The 27,993-nt window shown below is 43.7% G+C and overlaps 1 protein-coding gene across 4 annotated transcripts; it reads right to left on the minus strand.

Moving 5' to 3' along the window:
• Nucleotides 1-409: 409 nt before the first annotated feature.
• TIPRL (TOR signaling pathway regulator) lies at nucleotides 410-27,699 on the minus strand. 4 transcript variants are annotated; one of them, XM_080824058.1, is made up of 7 exons: nucleotides 27,452-27,699; nucleotides 22,841-23,020; nucleotides 22,067-22,166; nucleotides 13,643-13,774; nucleotides 5,445-5,540; nucleotides 3,468-3,530; nucleotides 410-1,964 (listed from the first exon to the last, which is right to left on the minus strand). In XM_080824058.1, exons 1-7 carry the CDS (start codon nucleotides 27,553-27,555, stop codon nucleotides 1,821-1,823), a joined length of 819 nt encoding a protein of 272 aa, XP_080680184.1. In that variant the 5' UTR covers nucleotides 27,556-27,699; the 3' UTR covers nucleotides 410-1,820. The 4 variants fall into 4 exon arrangements, with proteins under 4 accessions (XP_080680184.1, XP_080680187.1, XP_080680185.1 ...); XM_080824061.1 differs by having other exon boundaries at nucleotides 22,841-23,015; nucleotides 27,452-27,665; XM_080824059.1 differs by lacking the exon at nucleotides 27,452-27,699 and adding an exon at nucleotides 26,653-26,924.
• Nucleotides 27,700-27,993: the final 294 nt, after the last annotated feature.

Below are 27,993 nucleotides of genomic sequence, written 5' to 3' on the forward strand. Positions count from 1 at the left end.
TCGGTCCGGGGCGCAGGTCTGAGTCATCAGTCTCACACACTTCACAGCACGTGCCCTCCCCAGGGTCCATCCCCCAGCCACCCCATCCCTACCCCCCCCTCCAGGAACCCTCAGTTTGTTTCCTGAGATGAAGAGTCTCTTATGGTTTGTCTCCCTCCCTGGTTCCGTCTTGTCTCATTTTTCTCTCCCTTCCCCTGTGACCTTCTGTCTCTATTTCTCAAACTGCTCATAGCAGTGACATAGGATAATTCATCCGGGACTGTCTTTAGATTTTCATGAGAATCTACCTGCAGAATCCGGCTACAGCGCTGACCAAGTTCCAAACAAGGCACAAATGAAAAAAGGATACCAAACCATTTTTTAAAATTAAGCTTCAGGGGAAACAGAAATAAGTGAAATAGCAAAACATAGATCAGTAATTCCTTATTGTTTATTCCTTTCTTACAAAAAGACACTGGGAACAAATAAATATGAAATGGCATAGGTCTTATTTAGCAACGGGCAAATACAGGCTTTCCGGGCCTTCTCCACAGGAACACACTAAGGGAGCTTCCAGAAGCTCACTCTTCCTATCAGCTTCCCACCCTCCACAAAAAAGATCAATTCTTTCAATTTTCCACAATTTTTAGCAATGGATTCTGGAAATAAGTCACCTAAACCTGACTCAGAGACTAAGACAACTGATTCAAGTTAAGAATATATATGATGTTGCGCAGAAATTTCAACTAATGAATATTCTTACAAGTTTTTCATTTCTTATATCCTGTATGAATAAAGAGTCTACTCTGTTCAAATCCGCATGGCAAATAAAATACAACAGAAGGCTGAGCACAATATATACACTTTTCTGTCCCACGAGAAAAGATTAAATACAGGTGTATTTAATACACAGTGAACATGCCATGTATTTTCTTAAAGCCAACAAAATCCTGATTTCCTATACCTTGCAGGTGATGCAGCAGAAGGCAAACAAATACCAAAATCACTTGTGACAAAATTTGGCTGATCAAATTAGCTACACAACAGTACAAATTCAATATTCAATGGATTTATTCATTCCAAGGTTGCATGGAAAGTGAAGTTAAAAAACATCAGTACAAGGAGAACCACACATGAGAAAAAGCACCTAAAGATGAAGGGAGGACAGCTCTGGCGCCTGCGGGCCGCGAGCCACGCGCAGGTGCACCCACGGACAGGGCACCTTCGGTTTGCCCAAACCCTAGGTTGCTATTCAGTTCTGTGTCTGAAATTTTCTCAAAGACTTCGAAAGCCAATTTAAATTTAGAGGGGAGATAGATATATATATATATATTTTGTGTGTGTGGGTAAAGATCACTTACGACATCAGTTTCCTAAAAGGCAACTCACGGCTCTCCAGAAGTACGCATAAACACCAAAAAGCCCAAAGTCAAGAGCTAGCACATCAGCATGCACGACCAGGAACCCCGCGGAAGTCACAAGGTGCTGTGATTCTGTGACTGACACTGACCCTCGGGACAGGCGACAGTGTCTCACGACGGACGCAGGTTATGCCCACTGCGTGTGAGGCGCACACACACCGCTGCTAGTGAGATCGCACTCTAACAGTTAGAAACCAAACTTAACTCCAGAAAATATAAATCTGGAATATGAATGTGCAGACAGTACAAAAAGCCGTTGAGTGGAACCTGCCTGCAACAATCCTTTGTGTTTTTTTTTCCTTTAAGGCTACAGAAAATCTGCACATAAACAAGGCAAGTAATTCTCAGAATAAAAACACCCCCTCCAAATAGCCAAGGTCCCCAGTCAGATCCCACGGTGAGCGTGTGCTGTAGCACATTCTATTCCGCAGGTGCACTTTCTTGTGAGTCTGCAGGGTTAGGATCCACTCTTTCTGGAAACAGTAGCTTCTCGCAAACTGCCTCCTTGATCGGTAAATACTGTGATATTTCATTAGGTTCCGTGAAGAGAGAAGGTGAAACGTGCTGGAAACACAGAAATCATGTTAGCACAGATTCACTGACCGCACCGGTACTTTTAAGAAATGCTTTGGCTCAAGTATTCACAAAGCACACCAATTTTATTTAATTTTTTTAAACAATTTATTTCGGGGGGCGGGGGGAGAGGGAGGGGGAGAGGGAGAGTCTGAAGCGGACTCTATGCCAAGCACAGAGCCCGACATGGGGCTCGACCTCTCGATCCGAGATCATGACCTGAGCCGAATCCAAGCGTCAGACACCTAACTAACTGCACCACACAGGTGCCCCAACACACCCATTTTAAAAGAAGCTGTAATATATGTTTGTAACATACGTATGTGAGGAGCATCATAAGATGATTCTGATGATAACCGGTATCTCGTGATCATGCAGTGAATCATGCAGTCCTCTTAATGGATGATTTCTTCAAAGCTTACAGGGATAGGTTATTTATAATGCTCCCACACATGTATTAAGAATTCAGTACATCTTGGGGTGCCTGAGTAGCTCAGTTGGTTAAATGTCTGCTTTTTTTTTTTTTAATTTTATCTATTTGACAGAGCGAGAGAGCACAAGCAGGGGGAGCAGCAGAGGGAGAGGTAGACACAGGCTCCCCACTGAGCAGGAAGCCGGATGTGGGACTCGATCCCACAACCCTGGGATCATGACCTGAGCTGAAGGCAGAGGTTTACCCATCTGAGCCACCCAGGCACCCCTAAGCGTCTGATTCTTGATCTCAGCTCAGGTCTTGATCTCAAGGTCATGAGTTCAAACCCCGTGTTGGGCTCCACGTTTAGTGTGGAACCTACTTAAAAAAATTTTTTTTTACTGCATCTTAATCTCATCCCCTTTTACTAATGTTTTTGCACCTTGAAAGCACTAGCCTTTAGACAGAGCCAGGATGTGGCCTACGATGGACTCTAAGTGACTTTTCCTACCCACGTATACTCTACACCCACACAGAAATAAGCACGAGCGGTATCAATCTCTCTAAATCACAGTGATATTTGCAAAAACATATGACTTTTGAAGCAACCTATTACAGAATCCTACAGATTTGCAGAAGCCCTTTACAAGTCCCAGGAGAGCAAAAAATAAAGAAAATTAGGCCAAAACAAGGTATGGCACAAAATTGTCACATTTTAAGGAGAAAAAAAGAGACGAGGTAGAAAGAAATTACAGGGTGACAAGGTGCTAAGTGGAAAGAACATCGCACTGGTGCCACTCGCAGACCCACCAACAAACAGCTGTGTGACCTATGGTAAGTCACAGCTCTGGGTCTGTTTTTCCAGAATAAAAAGTGGAAATTAGACTAGGAGATGGCTCTGGTACATACAAAAACTCTGGTTTTGTATTTGAGGTGAGCTCAGGAACATTATGCTCCAGTAGGATTTATCTTTTAGAGGCTTATTAGGTGAATTGATAGATTTAGGGATCCAGATTTGGGTGGAAACATGCAAAATGAACATTAAAAGTCAAGTTCTAAAAACTGGTATTAAAATACTGTACCATTAAATTAGCAATTTTGCTCTCTCGTGATGTATATTCTCGTAACATGTAGGTCTTGTCCGCCTATGTTAAAAAATAAAGAAAGGTTGCAATAAATCTATTTCTACTGTTACAAAATCCTTTCTCTCAAACAGCACTGCCTATGACAACAGAATTGTTTACAAAGTAGCAGGAAGTCTGACAAGAATTCTCACGCTGCCACGAGACAATTAATTTTCACCAAGAATTCTTAATTACTAATACCAATCTCTATAAATCACAGTGATACCATATGTAAACAGATTTAATAATTACCATGTAAGAGAAATACAAGCAAAAGTTTAACTTTAAAAACAATATGTATATTTGCAAATGATATGTGCAGGAGATTTTAATATTCATGTCTGGAGCTACATCTTTTCCTTAAGCGACGTTGTCACCTATCTACATACCATGGCTATTCTCATGTGTAAAGAAAAAAAACTTAAATTTTATTCTCTCCCATTTCCGCAAAATTCTTGCAAATTGCTTATTTAATAAATCACATTTTTAGACTTCGACTTTTCCCATTTCCAACTTTTTAAAGTTAGGTTTTAGAAAACAACTCATTACAATTTGTTTTTTGGTGAAACATTATTCAATAAAAGAAAAATCACACAAACTTAAACTCCCTTAAAGTTTTAATCTTTTCTATTAATAAATGTAAATTTTCACCTTTCATCAATAAAACAGATTACTGCTCACTATAATCAGATAATACAGAAGTAGAGAGCAACCACAGCTTCTACAGATAACACTATCTTTTAACATTCAGAAATCTCTACACAACTTACATGTGTTCATACTTGCTTTTTAAAGTACAAAATTGAGATGCATATCTTTGCACATCAATTAAATGTCAACTCTGCCACTCATTTTTAATGGAAGTCTACTTTCAACCATATGGACGTAAATCAAACAGTTTAAGTCCGTGCCCGTGCAGTGAGCAGTAAGCTCCCGCCTTCTCTTTTCGCTGCTACGAACAACAGCACGGCCACAAACGTCCATATACATCCGTGTATATATTAAAATTATAAACACACATTATACACACACGCACACACACACTTTTCTGAGACAGAAAAATACAGCCTATCTTTAGTACTTTGCTACCACTTTTAAAAAAGAAAAAAAAACATAGTTTTTTGAGGGAAGAAACCCTACCCCCCACCCCCGAGCGCAGGACTTGGGCACCAACCCCATCTTCCTGGGTTTAAATTCCACTTCCGCCACCTATTCACGGTAGGACCTGGGCAAGTGACCATCTGATGTCTTTGCTGTCGCTGCCTCAGCTACGAACAGAGACGATGACCGCTCTTCTTCCACAGGGTGGTGGTGACAGTCAGTGACCACCACTGCCCTACTGACCCTGGCGGTTTCTTCTCTAATGCACCATTCTACACGATCACAAACCAGAGGTGACAGACCCATTCCAAAAGGACAGGCTGCTATAAGCTACCAGAGGAACTTCCATGACTCAATGTTTTAGGCAGTTTTTGGAAAACCTTGTATGTCGGCAGTTCCTTCAGAGGGAGTACCGAGCTTGCAAACTTCAGCGCGACTATCACAATGATTATGTAATACAAACTCCAGGAGGCCGTGTGATTGGTATTTTTAATAAAGATGTTATATGAGCGCTAACATGATGAACAAAGGTAAGAGTTAAGGGACAGTTCTCTTAAACACAGATTAAGTACACATGAGGTTTTTGTAGAAGCGTCAGACATGCCCTACTGGGGAGTGTCCTTTAGAAAACATTTTTAGCTACCAGAACTTTCAGAAAAGATGTGCTGTTTCGTTCACTGTGCAGCCAACAGTGCATGGAGAACACCCTATCTTAAAGGTCAGAAGGACTGTCATAAAATATAAAGCAGCGTTTCACTTCAAACTCCCAACCAGACAATGAAACAAGAACAATCCCAACATCAACCAGTAAATTCACGGAATACGAACACATACCTCGTGGTAAAGTCTGGTGTCATTCATTCTGATGAGCACCCCATCAATTCTCAAGAAAAATCGCAACAGCAGGAAAAAGCTAGAAGGCATCACTCTCTGAAAAAAATAGAAATATTTTAATGAAAATTAAATATGTTATTACTCTGCTAAAAGAAAATAACTTTTTTTGAAAATGAAAATTCTAAAGGCATCAGAGGAAGACTGAATCGGCAGTATACAGAAATCTCTAAACTAGACGTTCTTTGTCTTAGCTTCAACTAAGGCTCAATATATTATATTATAATATAAACACCCTGGCTTCAGTTTCCCACAATAAAAAAATATTTTTTGGTCAAAAGATATTGAGGTTAAAGATTTAAAGAATACGTAAGTAATGTGAAAATTACAATGGTTGATTTAAGGACACCTGGGTGGCTCAGTGGGTTAAGCCTCTGCCTTCGGCTCAGGTCACGATCTCAGGGTCCTGGGATCGAGCCCCACACGGGGCTCTCTGCTCCGCGGGGAGCCTGCTTCTCCCTCTCCAGCTCCCCTGTGCTTGTGTTCCCTCTCTCGTCATCTCTCTCTGTCAAATAGATAAATAAAATCTTTAAAAAAAAAAAAAAAAAAAAGACAGAATCCTACCGGTCAGGAAGTTTATCAAAGAGGGAAACAGAGAGGCATGATGTGGGGGTGCCCAGGCTCAGGAGCGCTCAGAGAGAGCAGAGCCTGCGTCTGCTGGAGAGAGCTGGAGAAGGCCGTGGGAAGCTGACCATGCAAAGAAGAGCCGGGTGGGAAGGAGAGTTTCAAAGAGGCGAGAGCACGTATCAAAAGCTCGGAGGCACCAGCGCAGTATCTCCAGGGCGCTGCCCGCAACTCCGCGCGAGCACAGAGCAACGTGAACAGGACGACCCGTCACTAACAGTGGCTTCACTGCCTAGACAGTCACCAGCCACAGGCCGAGCTCTCCTTCCTTAGGACACCCCCCCCTTTTTTTAAGATTTATTTATTTATTTGGGCAGGGAGGGGGGATAATCTCAAGCTGACTCCCCACTGAGTGCAGAGTTGGATTCGGGGCTCATCTCAGGACCCTGAGATCATGACCTGAGCTAAAATCATGAGTCGGACGCTTAACCTGCTGAGCCACCCAGGTGCCCCTGCCTTAGCACCTCTGCACACCCCGTGGCCAGGTGTAATGCTTACTTATCTCTGGATCTCAGTGTCCATGTCGCTTCTACAGAGAAGCTTTCCTGCCATTCCACAACCACAGCTTTCTCCGGGTATCTTCTCCCTACTCCCTTACAGACTCACAGATTTCTAACTACATCCGTTTACTTGCCTAAAGCCCCCGCCCCTCCACGTGACTGCAGGCCCCACAGCCGCGAGATCGAACAGTGAACAGTGTTGGGTTCATCTCCGCGTCCCCGCGGCCTAGACAAGCAGCCAGCATCCGCGGGCGCTCACCGCGAGAGAGGCCAGAGCTGCCTTCCCGGCAGAAAACGCTCACAGCCACGCTGCATTCTGATGGGATTATCCGCAACAGACTTCACAGCCGGACACGGAATAAAGAACTTGGAGGAGGACGCTGACCTGTGACATCTTGCTCTGCCACAACTGACCGGGAATCGCACTGCTGCTTGACAGAGCGCCTCTTGTAACTACTGGAAAGACTGACTGGCAACATTTTTTCAAATTTCCAAATTAGTTGTTAACAGTCACACTGGGCACAACACAGCAAGCGATCATTGCAGCATGGCAGAGGGGAGACTAGGAGTTAGAAGACCCTAGTTCTAGTCCCAATGGCACGATTCAACCGCATGTATTTGAAGGCAGCAGTTCTCTTGTAGGAGAAGCTGGGAAATTTCCGGGGGTTTTCCCCACAATGAAGAGCAACTGTAGCCTCTGCCAGCTGAGGACCCGGGATGCTCGATACTCTGCAGCACGACAGTCCTACACGACCAAGTCCGGTCCTGCAGCCAGGAAACTTCCAAATTATCTTAACTGGCATTCACACGCGTTAAAACAAAACAAAACAACAATTTATATTGATCTGACCTTAGAACTTAATTGCATTTTACATATAAATGCCAGATTCACTCAAGGAATGCACTGACCTTGTAACTGAGGGAAAGATTACACCTTGCTTCACTTGGAACATTACTTAAGGGCTATTCACCATTTCCGAAAAATTACATCAGCAATGGCAGTCCTGAGTCATCTGAGTCCCTCCCTGGTACATGGCGCCTCCACCAGCCGAGGCCTCTAGCTGCGGCATTCCGGGAGTCAGTACGCGGACGCGGACGGAGGTACCGGACGACTTCGTGGTGTCTCAGTGCAGTCACATGATGCACTTACAGACCAAAATACGTGTTTTATTTTAAATCAATTTCCTCTTATTTCTCTTTTATTTTATAGTTAGGACATTACGTTGGCTTACTGGAAAGAAGGCGGGTTACATTATCTATGAATTACATTTCAGGGAAGTAAAAGGGAGGGGTGCTTCAAGTGTTTGGTAAAACCAAACCAAACCAAAAAACTAATGGAGCAATGTGTGTAATTAGGTTGAGAACCACTAATTCAGAGCAAGTCACTAAACCAGCCAAGGTCTCCTTCTTCATCTGTAGACGTGGGAACGTAACGAAACGATTCCTTGGGCCTGTCTCTGTGAAGCGCGGCATTGCGGCAGGACCACATTTCAACAAAAGCTCCGTCCGCCAGGCGTGGTCCCTGTCCCTTGAGAGGAAAGATGGGTCCCTACCTGGTGTACTTGCACTTCTGAGTAAAACACAGAAGCAAAAGGCGGACAACATTCACTCCTGACGACTCAGAATGGAACTAACCATTAGCTGTAAAAACCGTTACAGAACGTAAGGGCATGGTCAGTATTTGGGAGATAGGGCATTTACTTCCTTTGAAAGCTAAAAACTTACACATTAGCATGAAAATAGCTTTCCTTTTGATTTTCGACAGAGAAGTCCTATCAACTATAAATCCTACAAGCACAGTATATTAGAATACAAAATCCTAACCTAAAAACAAGCTTTGCTCTAAGAAGCTGATTTAGAAAACAAATCAGGGATGCCTGGGTGGCTCAGTCACCATCCCAGGGTCCTTGCTCAGCGGGGAGCCTGCTTCTCCCTCTCCCTCTGCAGCTCCCCCTGCTTGTACTCTCTCCCTGACAAATAAATAAAATCTTTAAAAAAAATTAATTTGTGAAACATCCTGTAGATATAGGTAATGCCACAAACACAAAATTATCAAAACTCCGAAGAAACTCCCTGAAGCAAATCCAGACATCCCAGAGCTCACGGTGCACAGAGCTCTAAATCTACTCTTTCTCCCTGAGGGTCTAGGCACAGGAAATTTTCTTTTTTTAATTAAAACTGTGTAGGTTTAGAATTAAAAATTAAGATGGTTAAAAACATTTCAAAATCTGAAACAAATAAACTAAAAGCAACCTAAAAGGCTCTAACAATCTCCAGAATGTGAAGTAAGTTACTTTGTTTACATAAGCACCTTCCACATTTCCGTATCATTTCTTTAAGAGTGTTTTGTAATCATTAAGGAAACCAAAAAACCAAACATTCATTAGCAACTAGATTTACAATTCTAAAACAGTAACTTTTTAGCGGTTTTCTGGCCAAGGTTAAAACACCAAATAAAGGCAATGAACATTACTACCCTTACCCCAGGTGATTCCAAGAATGTTTGGAAAGTGAAAGATCATCAATACAGTTGTCCCTTGAACAACACAGGTCTGAACTGTGCAAGTCCACATATAACGATTTCTTCTGATCAATTTTCCCTTCTCTATTTTCTCTTCGCTACGATGTTCTTAGTAACACTTTCTTTTCTCTAGCTTACTATATGGTAAGAGTATAGTACATACAACACGCAAAATAAGTGTAACCGACTGTTCATGCTATCGGTAAGACTTCTGGTGAACAACAGGGCACTGGTGGTTAAGTTTTGGGGGAGTGAAAAGTTGTCCAAAGATTTTCAACTTTTTTTTTTAAAGATTTTATTTATTTGAGAGAGAGTGTGTGCACACACAAGTAGGCGGAGTGGCAGTGGGAGAGGGAGAAGCAGGCCCCCTGCTGAGCCGGGAGCCTGCCCTGGGGCTCCATCCCAGGAACCCGGGATCATGACCTGAGCCAAAGGCAGCCACTTAACCAACGGAGCCGCCCGGGTGCCCCAAGGATTTTCAACTTCTAAGGGAGGGTCACTGGTACCCCTAATTCCTACCCTGTTCAAGGGTCAGCTGTTTATTTCGTACCTCCAATCAAACTCCTAGCCATGGGGAAAGATATAAGGCAGCCCTTAAAATTTTATACTTATTTTTGGAGGTCCTCAGAGAGCTCTGTTAAACTAAAAATAATCTGAGATGTTTCATATTTTATCTGAAAGCAAGTGGGAAAAATGCGAAGTCAGAAAACGCTCTAAGTAAAAAGGCCAATGAAGTGGCCTCAAGTGAGCTTACGTGGCAAGCACCCTGCACGGGCTCCAGAGATGGTCCTGCTACCTTAGCCTCAGGCAAGGGCTGGCAGAGTGACAGCCTGAAGCTACTGGCAGCTGTCACAAAACCAGCTCAGCAAATACCTCACTGTCACGGTGGTCCACCACCAGCTCCCTCCCTGGTCTGGCTGGAGAAACTTACACACCTACAACTCAGATCTGGACCACCTGACCCATTCCCTCCATGTCCACGTGTCTACCCAACTTCCCAGTCCACACACGTACCGCAAGTACACTATGGATAGTCTGGCCAGAAATACTCTTTGTCCCCTGTGTTAAGAGATAATTAAATCTCTAATATGCCTAGGTAATTCTGATAAAACTCCAGGTCTGGGCATCACTGGACTTGAGGTAGGCTCACCTCCATCCCATCCCCCTCTCCTCTTGTCACCGCAGTAGCAGCATCTCTTCTGCCGAAGGCTAACCCTTCCTCTCGTGAGCAAAGGCAGGGTCAGACTGATCTACCGTGTGACGGACCGATCTTCCGCAAGTTTCTTAGTATCTCTGACCCTCCATTTCTGCTCACTGTGTAGAATCTTCCCAAGGATAAGGACATAATACAGACACGTATCTAACACGGTGTCTGTGAAATAATAGAAAATATGTATCTTGGTCTCTGTTTCTGGTTCCTGACAGAGGGCTTCGGAAACCCTTGTAAATTCCTAAGTGATAAGAGCACTTAGGAACATCTTTTGTTCCAATGAAGCAAATCTGGGTGAGCACCCAGGTCGGGGATGATCCCCAGAAAGACCAGACCATGATCAGAAGATGGTTTTTCAGTTCCAACCCTCATTTTCCAGAGAGAAGAGTGGATCTAGAAATGGAGTTAATAACTGACCATGCCCATGTGAGAAGCCTTCATAAAATCCTAACATATTCCCCATATTTAAAAAAACAAAAAGCACACACTTTTGTCAACCTCATGTCCTCTCATCGGCACATCTCTATTTCTTCTCATCCAGGACGCTTTCTGGAAGTCGGGTCTACTCCTTGTCTCCACCTCCGCATCCTTCACTTACCCCTCACCATGAAACTTACACTGCGCTCGCCAAGATGACTAACAGTCTCTTACTTGCTAAAAGCTATAACCAATGTTTTCAGTCTAGGGGACACCAACCCAGTCTAGGATCTCCTTACAGCCCGATACTGACTTTCACGACTTCCTCAGCTTCCCAGGCACCACATTCCTGGTTTCTCACCTACACTTTTTTTTTTACCAGGCTAATCTTTGCTTCTACAGAAGGAACTTCATTTGGGGGCGCCTGGGGGGCTCACTGGTTGGGCATCGGACTCTTGATTTCCACTAAGGTCATGATCTCTCGGGTGTGCGACGGAGCGCTGCGTGGAGCCCCGCCTCTGGCCCCTCACTCGCCAGAGTCTGCTGCTGCTTCTCCCTCTGCTCCCCGCCCCCCCGCTTGTGTGTACTCTCTCTCAAATAAATAAGCAAAATCTTAAAAAAATAATAAAATTACACAGGGTAAGGGGAGATAAGGGGCGCCTGGGTGGTGAAGTCAGTTCAGCGCAGGACTCACTCTTGGATTTAGTTCAACAAGTGATCTCAGGGTGGTGAGATCAACCCTGTGTGGGGCCAGGAGAGCTCAGCACGAAGTCTTCTCCAAAGTCTGTCCCTCCCTCTGCCCTTCCCCTACCTGGGCCTGTGTTTTCTCACCAATAAATCTTTTTTTTTTTTTTTTTAAGATTTTATTTATTTGACAGACAGAGATCACAAGTAGGCAGAGAAGCAGGCAGAGAGAGAGGAAGGGAAGCAGGATCCCTGCTGAGCAGACAGCCCGACGTGGGGCTCAATCCCAGGACTCTGGGATCATGACCTGAGCCGAAGGCAGAGGCTTTAACCCACTGAGCCACCCAGGCGCCCCACAAATAAATCTTTTAAAAAAAATAAAAATAGGGATGCCTGGGCGGCTCAGTCAGTTAAGCGGCCGCCTTCGGCTCAGGTCATGGTCCCAGGGTCCTGGGATCGAGTTCCCAGTCGGGCTCCCTGCTCAGCAGGGAGCCCCTTTGCCTGCCACTCTGCTTGTGTTCTCTCTCTCTCTCTCTCTCTGCCAATTAAATACATAAAATCTTTAATAATAATAATTAAAAAATTAAAAAATAAAAATAATAAGTTAGGGACGCCTGGGTGGCTCAGTTGGTTAAGCACCTGCCTTCGGTTCAGGTCATGATCCCAGCGTCCCGGGATCGAGTCCCACATCGGGCTCCTTGCTCAGCACGGAGCCTGTTTCTCCCTCTGCCTCTGCCTGCCACTCTGTCTGCCTGTGTTCTTTCTCTCTCTCTCTGACAAATAAATAAAAATAAATAAATAAATAAATAAATAATAATAATAAGTTACACGAGGTAAAAAGAAAGAACATGTTAAGACGATGTTGCTCCTCAGTTTGAGACTTAGTTTCTGTTTACTCTGGTGCACACAGAACACATTTGTGCCCTTACTCTCCAACTCCTCCACTGACAAAAACACAGGAGCTCCCCGCACAGATAAATCAAGGAACAGCCACCTACTTGGATACTAACGCATACCCAGATATGCAAACCCTAAGGAACCTTCCACATAGCCAATGAGTCATAGCAGGTGGGTGGGCAAGCAGAAAGGTACGTGACTGGTAAGTTGGAAAGTGAACGAACCTAAATGATGAAAGCTGAACTAGAGGAGGGTTACAGGTGAACAAGGGAGTAAGGTGCTAATAGGACAATTATCTAATGGCAGAATAATGATATGTATTAGAAGGTACAAAGAAAACTGTCACTAGTTGCGTGACCTTAGCTAAACCACACTTTTGGGCCTTGTCTATAAAACACAGAAGCTAGACTAAGTGATTCTCTACACATTCATTACAATTCCAAAATTCTGTAATATTATAGAAAAACTTGACTTTAAAACATAACTGCTGTTTTGATGTATTGTTTTCATTCCTTATCACTTTCATCACAATACCCACAACCATTATGCTCCAAGCACAATTTCGGAAGCTGGGGCCCTGTGTTTGACAGACCTTGTAAGTCTATAATTGAGGGGTTTAAAAGAAAGTACTTACAGGGGTCTGGCAGAGGAATATTTAACTCTGCCTGGGGGAGGTGTTTTATGCCATACAGAGGAGATGACATTTTAGCTGGGTCTTATAGGATAAGGCATGTAATACAAAGCTTCAGTTGAAAATTTTCTATAAAGTGTTAGAAACCCAATTATGACCCAACAGTAAACACGTATGAGCAACTGCTAATGAGCATGTATTATTCTTTTTAAACGTGTCCCACCAATACATTGTAAGTGGAAGTAGTTTGTTCGCCAGACAGAAAAGAACACAAGAGGAGTAAGGAGTTCACATGTATCCTATTTGTTTTCCATTTCTGTGCTCGAGATGGAGGTACAGTCTGTAGATCCTTTCAGTAGCATTTTTAATTCAAAAGTAAAAATTAAGCCATAATTTCATTCAAATTAAACAGTAAGCAAACAAACTACAAAGTAGCCAAGCACGTCTTTTAAAAGAAAATGTTCGGCTAAACTAAAGTTTAGGAATATACTAAGATTTTGTGAATTTATAATGGATATGAAGATGTACTCTAGACCCCAGTGATACTTGACACGATACCATGTTAAGACCAGGTGATTCTAAGTGAGTCTTGTATTTCTGACCAATGGTGAGAATGGAAGAAGGACGTTAATTTTAAATGAAAATCCCAGTACTCACAATTTTCACACTCAGGCTTGAAACTCCATGATCATGAAGTTCATCCTCAAACAGGAGAACTTCTTCAAAAAATTTAATCTGTTCTCTGGCTTTCAGTTTCTCTGTATCTATATGATCTGTTGTAGGTACAACCTGAAAGAAAAAATTCAAGAAGGAACACATAAAAATTTAAAGAATTAGAGCCACAGGAAAACTGTTCTCCTACCAGCCTTGTCTTCATAGTCAGAGCACACAGTTCTACTTTTGGGTGTTGTCAGTGGACATGAAAGATGAGATATGTTCCTTGTCCTTGAAAAACTTAAGATACTACAGGTAGCTGATACTATAACTTCAGAAAACAAGGGAATCAAAATTCATCATCTTTCATAAAAGTCAAATTCAAACCAAGTGTTCTGTTATGATTATCAGAAAACTAATCATCTGAAAATTAGTGTGAACTTCTATCATAGACATCCAACGCAGTTTTGTGCTGTGCAAGTCCACCTTTCATACACTGGTTTGGAACTTTAAAAATCCCCATTAGAGTCTTGTTATATATTTTAGGTTCCCAGCCTAGCTTCCCCAAACCTACAAACAAAATAGTGTTTTAAATAATGAGGTAGTAGGGGCGCCTGGGTGGCTCAGTGGGTTAAAGCCTCTGCCTTCGGCTCAGGTCATGATGGGATAGAGCCCCGCATAAGGCTCTATGCTCAGCACGGAGCCTGCTTCCCCCCCTCCCTGCCTGCCTCTCTGCCTACTTGTGATCTCTGTCAAATAAATAAATAAATAAATAATCTTAAATAATGAAGTAAATAAGAACTTTCACAGATATTGAGGGAAAAACTCTTAGCATTCCGAAGGGCTTTAGAGGACGGTGGCCCTTCCTTCGCCGTATTATTTTGCAGCTCGCAGACACACACATTCACAGCCCAACAAGAGAATCAACAATGTTAACACGGCAAGTCCTATCAGTAGCTCAACTAAGTCTAAGTGTCTCCCACAGCTGTAGGGCAGGATCTGAGATACCATTCTTCACTGCACCCAGTTCCACTAGAAGATGTTCAGCTTTCCTGTCCCTTGACAGCGCAGTACCATAAACACGACAACGCTCGTCAAACCGCAGGTGTTCAGTAAGTGCCTGATTCCTTCACTTTCCTCAGCAGCCGTGATGGGGTAATTTGACTCATGGGCAGAATCAGGAAGTGGAGAGCAGTCTGGGAACTGCACCGGGATTAGAAGAATATGACGACGGGTGCAGGAGACTGCAGGGATGAGGGCGGGGGGACAGTTTGAAGGAGTTTTATGTGATGTGGGGGAAGGTTATGGCGACAAGCAGTAGCAGTGTGCACTGGAGCCCCGAGAGATGAAAGTGTGTCCACGTGTCCTCCACCGTCACTCACAGAGAGTACTCCAGCCCTCCAACGTCTTTTCCAAAATGCGTCTGCAGCAGGCCTGAGGCCACACACAAGGTACAAACTGGGAGTGGGAAGGGAGTGGAGGGGCGGCGACAGGGCAGCACATAACCAGCCCCTTATGTCACCTGCATGTTTGTTTTCCACTTAAGACAAAAGCTGGTGCTTCTAGGACTGCCTAAGAGCATAAAACTTCAGTCAGTATAAACACAACTTCTAAATTCCTCACTTTTTATTTAGCTTTAGTTCGAAGGTACACATTTGTAAGACCCTCCTTATAAAAACATCTGATTTCCAAAAAATTAACCAGTCATTATATCAATTTCCCATCAGTAAATGACTACTTCACTGTTTCGTACATACCTTCACAAGGGACCGATCAAAATGAATCTATCAGTTTTGCCATTTACTTGTGCTTATAGAATATTTGAAAGAGAAAGACAGAAAATAATTGGATAAAACATTAAGGATATACTAAGATATATTCATATATGGGGATATTCATTATATTGAATTTATCTATACTATCTTTTTCATTTGCCAGGAAAAATACATTTAAAACATATTTTCTCTTTTTTCTCTTCCTCAACTCTACCTATGTCCTCCCTAAACTCAGGCGTCTGAAAAGAAAGTGGGAAAAAACCCAAAACCAACAGATCGGCTGAAAACAGATCAAACACTTCTAACTTCTAGTATTGTCAGAATAAGGAACTCAGACAAATCCTCTTGCTGAAGACAACTTAAAAGCTGGATGAAAAAACAAAAACTTAAAAACATCAAATGGTCGAGACGCCAAAGAATTACTGGACTGAGACTGAAAGAGGACCGGAGCCCAAAGGGCCAGCGAGGCTGCAGTCGGCTGGTTGGGGCCTGGACGCCTCTGGAATGGCTCATCCGGGGGAGAGGCTGGGCTCTGCCAGTTGCTGGCTCCACCACAGCTCAGCGCTCACCGTGCTGAATTCCGTGAGAATTCCCTGTGCCCTCCCTAGTTGGGGATGGTGCCCTAATGCTGCACGGGTTTCACAGCTTCTTATATAATACAGGCCTAGAAACCACAAACACGGGCCCCAAAACAGAGGTTGGCAAACTAAGACCTGCAGGCCAGCTGTGGCCAAATGTCACCCCATCACCTATTTTTTCCATGAATTGTGAGCTAAGAATCATTTTTACATTTTTTAAATCACTGGAAAAAGCAGTTCAGTTAAAAAAAAGAGTATTTCATGACACAAGGAACTCAAATTCATTATATGAACATATACATGAATTCATATGATTTCACTAGATGAAACCCAAATTTCCATGTCCCTAAGTAAAATCTCACTGCAACAGAGCCATGACCATTCATTCACCTACTGTCTCTGGCTGCTTCAACTACAGCAGCACAGCCGAGCAGCTGCAATGTGAACGCTACAACCCCCGAAGCCTAAAACCAGCTCTACAGAACGTCTGTAGAACTAAGTCCTTGACCATGAATGCCCTCAGCGCCTCTCAGAAACAACAAAAATCCTCTCTGGAGAAAACAATCATCATCCTACGATTTCAGCAAAAATATGGAGACATTTAGGAGCCTAGACCCCATGAGCCAGAACCAACAGAAATAAAAAGACCCTAGGGAGGGGCGCCTGGGTGGCTCAGTGGGTTAAGCCTCTGCCTTCGGCTCAGGTCATGATCCCAGGGTGCCGGGATCAAGCCCCGCATCGGGCTCTTTGCTCAGCAGGGAGCCTGCTTCCCCCTCTCTCTCTCTGCCTGCCTGTCTGCCTACTTGTGATCTCTGTCAAATAAACAAAATCTTTAAAAAAAAAAAAAAGAAAAGAAAAGAAAATGAGGCCGAAGCTGTAAAATAACAATGCACACTATTTTTGAAGGAACTGAAAGTTAAGGTCGAAAATTTCAAATTATACTAGAAAATATTTTTACAAAAGAATCATGATTAGGAGGGATCTTGCTGGAGGGTGCTCGCAGCATCTTTCTTTTCCTGGGTGGCTGTATTTCACAATTCATTAAACTGAACCTCCATATTTTTGGAGTTATTTCACAATCTTTAAAAGGCTTAAAAAACATGGAACACTACAAACATTCTTAACACCTTTCAAAAAAAAGTGAGTCTTATTCAAATCTTTCAAATAAGATCTCCCTCATATCAAATGAAGGTTTATAAGAAGGAAATTACTTGACTTATAAATTTTTTTTAATTTATCATATAAAGTTAATTAATGGTAAATGCTAAGAACCCAATGCTCAATTTCCTTTTTAAAAATTACTGAAAGCACGGGACGCCTGGGTGGCTCAGTTGGTTGAGCAGCTGCCTTCGGCTCGGGTCATTGTCCCAGCGTCCTGGGATCGGGTCCCACATCGGGCTCCTTGCTTGGCGGGGAGCCTGCTTCTCCCTCTGCCTGCCACTCTGTCTGCTTGTGCTCACTCTCGCTCCTCTCTCTCTCTCTCTCTCTGACAAATAAATAAATAAATAAATTTTTAAAAAAAATAATAAAAATAAAAATTACTGAAAGCAGTACATGTATGCATATACATACAAGATATGTATCTTTGGGGCGCCTGGGTGGCTCAGTGGGTTAAAGCCGCTGCCTTCGGCTCAGGTCATGATCCCAGCGTCCTGGGATCGAGCCCCGCATCGGGTTCTCTGCTCAGCAGGGAGCCTGCTTCCTCCCTTCTCTCTCTGCCTGCCTCTCTGCCTACTTGTGATCTGTCTGTCAAATAAATAAATAAAATCTAAAAAAAAAAAAAAAAAAAAAAAAGATATATATCTTTATATATAAATATATGTAAGAAAAAGGTTTTTCTTTTTGTTTCTGCAGTACATACCATCAGGAACATATTGTGAAATTACTGTTATACAGTGACTTTTTTTTTTAAATGAAGATATAACTTCCATACTATACAATTCAACCTTCAAAAGTGTACAATTCAGTGGTTTTTTAGTTTTTTCACAAGACTGTGCAGTCCTCACTGCTATCTAACTCCAGAACATTGCATCATCCCCCAGAAAATCCCCATACCTATTAGCAGTAACTCTTCATTCTCCATTCCATACTCTGGAAACCACCACTCTAATTTCTGTTTTTCTAGATTCGTCTCTTCACAAATCACTGTGGAGTCACCCACGGGTGTTTTGTGTCTGGCGTCCTTCACTTAGCGTGCTTCCAAGGCTCATCCCTGCTGCAGCACGCTACCAGCACTTTGTTCCTTGTTCAAGGCCAAATAATATTCCACTGTCCAGACACACCAGTTCTGCATATCCACTGATGATTATTTGGGTGTTTTCCACATTTTAGCTATTTTGAATAATGCTGCCATGAACAGCTGGGGACAGGTTTTTGCATGGGTACAGTTTTTCCAATTCTCTCAAGTGCCTACCAAGGGAGTAGAATTTCTGTGTTATATGGTAACTCTATGTTTAACTTTTTCTTTTAATTGCAGTCAAAAGTAACATATAACATGAAATCTACCATCTTAGCCATTTTTAAGCATACAATTCAGTAGTGTTAACTGTATTCGCAATATTGTCAAAGAGATCTCTAGAATTTCTTCACCTTGCCAAACTGAAACACTACTAGAATTGTTAACCCATGTCCCTGTGATAAGCAACTCTATCAGCTGGGCTACAGTATGTGCAGCTCCTTCTGCCTTTAGACATAACAAAATCCACCCATTTCCAATGTTTCAGTCTGTACATTTCTACCTAAAAATGTACTTTGGAAAGCTCAAGATACTGAAGATGATATATAAATGGCCATTAAGCATATGAGAAGATGCTCAACATCACTAATCATTAGAGAAATGCAAACTAAAACCCCTCCTACATTGCTGACGGGAATAAAAAGTGGGGCAGCCACTGCAGAAAACAGAACTGCTGTGTGATCTAGCAATTCCACTTCTGGGTGTAGACCCAAAACACTAACAGCAGAATCTCAAAGAGGTATTCGCACACCTCTGTTCATATCGGCACCATTCGCAATAGCCAAGGACAAGCAACCTGCATGCTCACTGACAAATGAGTGGGTAAGCAAAACACGGCCTACACAGCGACAGAAATACTCCTCAGCCTTAAAAAGGATGGAAAGGCTGACACACGCTACGCTGATGAACCCTGAGGACGTTATGCTAAGTGAAATAAGCCAGTCACAAGAAGACAAATATTGTAAGATTCCACTTATCTGAAGTATCTAGAGTGGTCAAATTCATAGAAACAGAAAAAAGAATGGCAGTTGCCAGGGCTGGGGGAGGAGGAAATGAGGAGTTACTGTTTAACAGGTACAGAGTTTGTTTTTCAAGATGAGTAAGTTTTGAAAACTGGCTGCACAACAACATGAATAAACTTAAATTACCATACAGAGAAATTGTTGAGATGATAAACTTGATGTTTTTTACCATGGTAAAAAAAAAAAAGAGGAAAAAAAAGCTCAAAATATCAAATCACACTGAATAAGCTGACAAATGTTCCAACATGCTTTAAAAAAGAATGCTTTTTTTAGGGGGGTCTGGGTGGCTCAGTCGGTTAAGCATCTCACTCTTGGTTTCAGCTCAGGTCATGATCTCAGGGTCGAGCGTCAGGCTCCAGACTCGGCGAAGAGTCTGCTTAAGGGTTCTCTCTCTCCCTCTTCCTCTATCCCTCCTCTGGCTCACACTCTCTCTTTCTCTCACTCTTTCTCAAAGAAATGAATACACCTTTTTAAAAAACACTCTTTTAAATGCATGGACATTACACACGTTTTATTCCTAAGGGGCAATACAGCTACAAGAGGCAGTCTTCCACTTCTGTTCTCCTGCAAAGTCAATTGATTTATTCAATAAGAATGAAGAAAATGACCACATGTTGCCAGGTACATATTAGCCCTCTGACCTCGTAACATTCTTACACCATCATCTCAGAGGTGTTCTGAGGGTGACCCGGCTAATAATTAGCAAGGGTGGATTTGCGTCCAGCCAGTACAACTCTATGGCTGGCTCTCTTCTCTTACACTATGCTACAACTCAAAAGAATAATACGTAAAACAACCCAAAAAGAGTGAGAAAACACTACACACACACACGCACAGACCCCAGCAATTTAATTGGCCCCAGCAATTAAGTGGCAAGAATATAAGAATATAAGGGCAAAAGGAAAGGCTTCATTCTAACACCTCATTCTGTGATATTCTTACCATTTATATAAATTATATTTTCCTCCACAGGCATATACTTCCTATACACACCAAGGCTTTTGTTTTCAGAAAGGGTGGAAGAATCGAAATTTAAGATCCCAAGTAATATTACAGGGCAAAAATTTCTTAAGGAAGTCACATGTAAAAAAATGTTCCAATGGCGTGATCTTCCACATACAACAAACATGCTTAACAATGAGCTACAGCTTTGGTATTACGTTATTAAGAGACACATACTTCAAGAGCTTAAACCCATTTCTTCATCCACAAAATGAGGATAAGAGTTTCGATGATACAAGGTTATTCTGAGGATTAAGCAACAAAGTTCTAACAATTTTGCCTGGAAAACGGTTACTCAATTTTTTAAGGCAATAAAGGAACGTATTCATCAACTTGTAAGGCATCATTCCTGCAAAGAGTGCAAATGGGTTCCCATTTCCTCACTCCCAGCAATGAAATATCAAATGAACTTTGTTCTTTACAAAGGTTTTCACTCAGGAGAAGAAAGGAGAACATTAATCTATGAAGTATTAAGGGACTGAAATAACCTTGCTGCCCATTAGACTATACAGGAGGGATCTTTGTTTTCTGCTGCATCCACAGCTCCCAGAATTAGTGTCTAGCTTAGAGGAAGAGCTCAAGAATGAATGAATGAGTGAGTGAGTGAGTGAATGAATGCATATGTCCTCTCAAAAAATGCATATTTGTCTTGGAAGCAGCAGAGTAAAACAGTTACAGCTTGGATTACAGGAGTGTAGGAAACGAAGAGAACGGAGTGCCTGCTATGAACTTCTGTCTTCCCAAGACTCTAAAAACTTCTGCAGAGACAAGGTGCCCATACACAGCTCTGGCTCCTTAACACTCCTGCCTAAGCGCCAACATACGATGTAGGGTCTCCAATAATCACTTTATTTACACTAAAGTAACTTTCTTCTCTGTAACTGAATGTGATAGAGACTTGCAACCTAAGCCAAATTTTCTTCGTTTCAAATTGCAGGATGTCAAAATGCAGCTAAGTTCCCAACAGGAGACCTACAGATTCTACTTTCCCAGTGTCGTGCACCAGGAGGTGACTCTGCATCTCTTTCCAAGCTCTCTGGTTTACACGGCTGCATTATTAACATGGAGCTGGAGGGTTTCCTGAGTGCGTTCCCACGGATATGCTCGTGTCAAAACTCTGCTATTGAGGCTATTATCTTTGTTTACCCAGTTTACTAATAAAATTGAGACTCGGGTTAAGTACCTGCCTAGAGTCATATCCAGGCTCAGAGACAGTGCAGCAGGACGAACACCTAAGCTGTCCGAGCGAAAGTCCTATCCGCCCACCAAGACTGTTCAGCTGTAAAACTGCAAGCTACTAACTAGCAGGTTTTGTCTACATCACCCAATTCATTACACCAAGGGCAGACACACATTCCATTTTTTTTAGGATTTTTTAAAAAGTTTATTTATTTTGACAAACAGAGATCACAAGTAGGAAGAGAGGCAGGGAAGAGAGAGAGAGGGAAGCGGGGCCTCGATCCCAGGACCCTGGGATCACGACCTGAACCAAAGGCAGAGGCTTTAACCCACTGAGCCACCCAGGCGCCCCCAGACACACATTTTAATTTGAGAGTGATAATGATAACATTAAGGCAGTTTGCCATTGCTACTAAACATATTTTTGGAATAAAAATTTTTCCCCTATGGCCTTCTTCTTTTCTGTTTATAATCAGTAAACAAAATCCCTTCGCATTAGGTTCTGAAGCCTCCCTCGACAGAAAGTAAGGGGGATGAGAGCAGCAGCAAAAGTAAGCCACAACCGGGGGTTCCTAATGCTGAGACTGTCCAAGACGGTGAGTGACTTGATCATAACAGCAGAAAATAAGACTTACCTTTAACTTCAGTGACTCTCCAAGTAGTGTTCCCTTGTAGTCTGTGGTGTAGGTCCAATCGTACGGCTTAAGGACGTCTTGGGAGTGCTCACCCTCCGTCCTCAGAATCAAAGAAAGAAGGATCAGATTCAATGACGCAGAATACAGACCATCTGTACTCAAATATCACACCAAATTACATTCTACGAGTGATACAAACATTCTAATCAATACATATTCTTGTCATAATTCACCAAAGCAAGATCTTTCTTGGTTTTTCTGCATATTTGTTATTAAACTTTTCATATGCTGATATAGTCTCTCCAATTCGTCCGTACACTGCCTGAGGACATGGCTTAAAGACCTGTACTTCTCTTTATCCTCCAAGGTACCTCATACATAATTGGCACAAAGTAAATAACTGCTAATTTGATTATCAGAGAAAATACATTTTTCTCTATTTCAATGCCCCTTACATTTACAATGCAAATCACAAGTAACTATTTTTCTTCAAAAACAGGAACAATAAAGTATACAGTGTACTGCTTCTTCACTGAAGGACACCGCAGGTTCAAAAATGTAACCTTACTAGCTCAGCTCCACTGTAATTCAACTGAACGCAGCAAGTATTCAAGATCTCCACTTTACGGGTGAGAAAAATGAATCCTAGAATGATCCAACTATCAAGTATAATAACAATACTTGCCTTTCACTCTGATAAAAGACAAATATCATGACTGAAGGTTTCTTTCAACTCTTCTTTTTCATTTAACCCACACCCTTCCAGATTCTCACCTGCTCTCCTGCCACTCTTCAGCACAGGCTACTTTAAGCATTCCTTGATAGTTGTTTACACATCGTAATGCATCTGTAGCATTGAACTCAATCCCAAAGCCAGAGCCGTGCTGGATTCTCAGGACGTTGTCTCCAAACATCATTTCAGGGAGAGATGGCATGTGCAATTCATCGGCTAACCTATGCATAACCAAAAGTCAGGTAATAGTTCCAATATGGTCATAATTACAAAGTGGGCAACAGAGGCAAAAGTTTACATGTGCTCTGAGTGACGTTCTAAGGGACCACAACGAAAGCAGAGGCCTTCAGTGCCAAGTGTTCTACAACAGCAACTTTAGCAGATCAGAAGGCTTTCGTGTCAATTTTCTTTTCTAAGACTTCCGGATTTTTGAACAGCTATGCAGCTATTATAAAACTAAATAAAATAAAAATAATTTTAAAACCCTGCATGAAAAAAATTAAACAATGGAAAAAAATACTGATTCTTATTAGAAACATCTATTTCATTCCTGGATCACCAAAGACCCACCACTATCAAGAATAAATATGGGTCCCGATTCTAGTATGACTGCCTAGGAGATGACCTAATGTACCACAGTCTCATGTTTCCATAAGGTTCGTGTTTCTGGTAGACTTTTTGTTCTTATACAACAATTATATTAATTATAGTTATGAAGAGAAGATAGCACTTAAAGAGCCTGTTTCTTGTAGGTTGTAGGAAAACAATCTTTCCAATAAAATTCTCAACTTGTCACAAGTTTTAAAAGGTGGTAATGAAGAAGGCAAAAGCAGCGACACTGATGAGGGAAACCGGCACTCGCTTACATGGCTTTCCGGAAGGGTTGTGTCAACTGACATTCTATACCCCAGGGCACCAATGAAGCAAAAAGTACCAAGAATTTAATCAAATTGATATCCTGACTCAAAATATCAGTTTTGGAAATCTATAATAAAGAAATAATCCCCAATGCAGAAACGAGCTATACAAATTAATACTCATAACCATCTTTATAATAATAAAAAAGAAATACTCGGGAAGTCCAATCATAAAGAAATAAACGGTTATGTATACTATAGTATATCCATACAATGAAATATTATAGAATCATCAAAAATGTTTAAAGAGAAAATATAATAAAATAGGAAAAATGGTTATGACACAACAGTAAGAAAACTGGACATGTTTATTACATCTGTGTGTATGTATGTAGGCACATATCAGTGATCTATCATTTTAAGTTGCACACCTTTAGTATGATACCTAATGATGTTAATTTTTCATCACAAATTTAAGTAAAATTTATTCTTAGTTATTAGGAAACAGAAAATATTAAGTACTAGAGAAATTAACATTCCTTTGTTCATTGCAACACTACTGACAATAGCCAAGATGTGGAAGCGACCTAAGTGTCCATCCATACCACAGAGGGATGGATAAAGAAAATAGGGTTTATACATGCAACAGAACACAATGCAACCTAAAAAAAGGGAAGGAAAGTCTGTAATATGGAACAACATGGATGAACCTTGCAGCCATTATGCTAAGGAAAAAAGCCAGTCACAAATACTACATGATCCTACTTTTAAGAGGCGTCTACAATAGTCAAATTTGGCAGTATCTGGGTGACTTAGTCAGTTAAATGTCAGATTCCTGATTTTGGCTCAAGTCATGATCTCAGGGTTGTGAGATCAAGCCCCAAGTCAGGCTCAGCACTCAGCACAGAGTCTGCTTGAGATTCTCCCCCCGACCCTGCCTCTGCCCCTGAAATACATAACTTTCAGTCAAGCAAGATGAACACACTTCAGAGACCTGCTGTACAATACCATACCTGCAGTTAACAAGAACGTACCGCACACTTAAACATTTGTTAGGAGGGGAACTACAAAGGACCCCGAATAGCCAAAGCAATCTTGAGAAAAAAGACCAAAGCTAGAAGTAAAATGCTCCCTGATTTCAACCTATACTACAAAGCTATAGTAACCAACACAGGATGGTGTTGGCACCAAAACAGACACACTGATCAGTGAAACAGAACAGAGTGTCCAGAAATAAGCCCACACGGATGGAGCGCCTGAGCGGCTCAGTGGGTTAAGCTTCTGACTCTTGATTTCGGCCCCCGTCATGATCTCAGCGTTGTTGAGACTCAGCCTCGCAGGAGGTTCTGCCATCAAAGGGGGGCCTGCTTGAGATTCTCCCTCTCCCCCTCCCCCCGCTCGCATGCTCATTCGCGTGATCTTCCTCTCGCTCTCTCTCAAATAAATAAATCTTTAAACCCATACCTACAGAGTTATTAATCTTCAACAAAGGAGGCAAGAATATATAATTAGAAAAAACAGCCTCTTCATTAAGTGGTGCTGGGGGAAACTGGAAAATCAAAAAAATGAAACTGAAATGCAAAAAAAGGAAACAACCACTTTCTTACACTGTACACAAAAATGAATTCAAAATAGATTAAAGATGTAAATGTAAGACCAGAAACTATAAAACTACTAGAAGAAAACATGAGACAGTAAGCTCCCTGACATCAGTCTTGGCAATACGTGGTGGCTCTGTCGTCTCAAGCAAAGGCACAAAATCAAAAATAAATAAATGGGACTATATAACACTAAAAGCTTTTGCAGAGCGAAGGAAACCATCAATAGAATGAAAAGGCAATCTACCAAATAGGAGAAGATATCTGCAAGTGATACAACTGATAAGGGATTAATATCCAAAATACATAAAGAACCAACACAGTCAATATAGAAAAACCAATCCAATTAGAAATGGGCAGAGCAGCTGAAAGACATGTCTCCAAAGAAGACAGAGACACGTGAAAAGACGTTCAGCATCACTAATCATCAGGGAAATGCAAATCAAAACGACAATGAGATGCCACCTCACTCCTGTTGAGAATGGCTATCATTAAAAAGAAAAATAACATGCAATGGCCATGATGCAGAGAAAAGGGAACCCTCCCTACAGTGTTGGCGGGAATGCAAAGTGGTGCAGCCACTATGGAAAAGAATAAGGTTCCCCCCAAAATTAACAACAGAACTACCACACAATCCAGCAATCCTATTTGAACCAAATAAAAACATTAATTTGAAGAAACATATGTAAGCTCATGTTCACTACAGCATTATTTACAACAGCCAACATATGACCGCAACCTAGGCATCCATCCAGAGACGAACGGATAAAGACAAATACAGATAGAACACGCTACTTCCAAGAAAAAAAGTACAAACTTCTGATGGAAAAAAAAACTGTTAAGAATATAGATCTCATGTTAAGTATTCCCACTACAATAAAACAAAGTTTTTATAAAGAAAATATTAAATACTTAAAAAATTTAGTAAGATGAAGACGGAATGTATTGGAATAAATTTTCATTAAAAATATCCAATTAAACAGATCTTAACTACTCTACTGAATAATGCATATAAAATAATACAAAATGTGATTCTCTGAATTTGCCCCAATATATCTGGAGAAATCTGGCGGTCCTACAAAATATTCCAGTTGTTTAAGTAAAATAATTACTACTTTACACTACCAATCATCCCTTCACGCCTCTCTTCCCTGGTCACTTTCCTTGGCCTAAATCTTAAAACACCAGCGTGGCCTTGGGTGCCGCCCCGTACGCTTCCCCCTGCCGTCTGGACGACTTCTACAGGAGCTCAGCTCGCCCCCGAGGCTGCAGGTGTCGACCAGAAGCTCATGACCCCAAACCCGCACCCGTGCGCAGTCAGGCTTCCCGAGTGCCCAGGGAAACGCTTGCTACGTCCCCGCCCGCGGCCCCGCACAACTCAGAGCTGGACAGTCTGACCTGCGGCTCTCTCCAGCGGTTGCCGCCATCTGGGCCGCGTCCCGCTTCCCAGCGGCTCAACCACGAAGCTTCCCGGGCCAGAAACCCCGTCGTCCGCACGGACCGCTCCTCCCTCCTCCCGTCAACCGGCCGGCAGGGCCAGGTGCGCCCTTCCAGCGGGTCTCCGCAGCCAGCCCGCAGCCCGCGCCCCCGCCGTCACCGTCGGAGAAGTCCTGCAGCGCGCGCGCCCGACAGCGTCGCTCCCCGCACGGAGTCGCACGGAACACACACTCGGCGTCCGCGCTCCCCGCGCCCGCCTCCGGGCCCGCCCCCGCCCCCGCGCCCGCCCCCGCGCCACCACCCCACGGAAACGGCTCCTCGAACCAGCGCAGGCTCGCAGCGCCCCCGCGGTCCGGCTTTCCACGCGCTCGGCGCCCCGCGGTCCCGCATCACAAACGCCTCCCCGCCGCGTCCCAGCGCCCGAACCTGCCCGGACGCCGCGTCCCCGTCTCGGGGGCTCCACGGCACGACAGGGCCCCGTCCGTCCGTCCGTCCGTCCGTGGACGCGCTCCCCGGAGGCGGCGGCCCTTCCGTCTCCCGCGTCTCGGGCGCCCGGCGCTGCCCCGACCCGCCAACCCCCGCCGCGCGCACAACCGGCACCGGGCACCGGACACCGGTCTGAGGCGCCCGCCGGTCGCTCTGCTCGGAGCCGGCCGGAGCGATAGCGGCGGCGGCAGGGCGGCCTCCCGGCGCGGTCCCGCCTCGCGCGCTCTCCGACCCCCCGCCCGCCCTGCCGCCGCCCGGCCGGCCCGAGCCTCACCGCTCCACGTCCGCCGACTTCATGATGTGCGTCTTGGCGGCCGTCAGCTTCCAGGGCCCGAAGGAGAAGTCCTGGTGGCTGCTCTGGAAGCCGTGGATCATCATGGCCGACGCGGCGCCGCGCGGGCCTCACGGAGCGCGCTGGGACAGGGCGGCAGCGGCGGCGGCCGACCCCGGGTCCTCCGCCTGCGTCCGGCCCAGCCCCCTCGGCTTCCGAGCCGTTAGCATGCCCGGCCCCGCCCCGCCCCCTGCGGCCGACCCGGACGCCCGCCCTCCCTGCCGCAGCCTCCGCGCCTTCCACTTCTGCTTCCGGGACCCGCTGCCCTCGTTGCGTGACCCACGTCCTACGTCACGATGCTCCGGAAGCAGGAAGCGGGGCCACGGCTGAGGGGCGGGGCTCGGCCGGGGGGGGGGCCAGGGGCGGGCGCCCCGCCCGCCGAACTCGCTGGGTGACGTCATCGGGGAGCGTTTCCCAGGACGCCGGGACGGGGCGGGATGTTCCCCCGCGCCGCGGAGCGGGGTCGCCGCCGTGCGTGTGGGCAA

This window comes from Martes martes (genome assembly GCF_963455335.1).
Source record: "Martes martes genome assembly, chromosome: 15".
In the NCBI taxonomy this organism is placed as follows: Eukaryota; Metazoa; Chordata; class Mammalia; order Carnivora; family Mustelidae; genus Martes; species Martes martes.

Coding starts and splice junctions, on each gene's coding strand:
- TIPRL (XM_080824058.1), bottom strand. CDS start 27,555: ATGATGATCCACGGCTTCCAGAGCAGCCACCAGGACTTCTCCTTCGGG. Junction 22,167..22,840: donor GAAGAGTGGCAGGAGAGCAG/GTGAGAATCTGG, acceptor TTTGATTCTGAG/GACGGAGGGTGAGCACTCCC. Junction 13,775..22,066: donor GAGAGTCACTGAAGTTAAAG/GTAAGTCTTATT, acceptor TTTTTCTTTCAG/GTTGTACCTACAACAGATCA.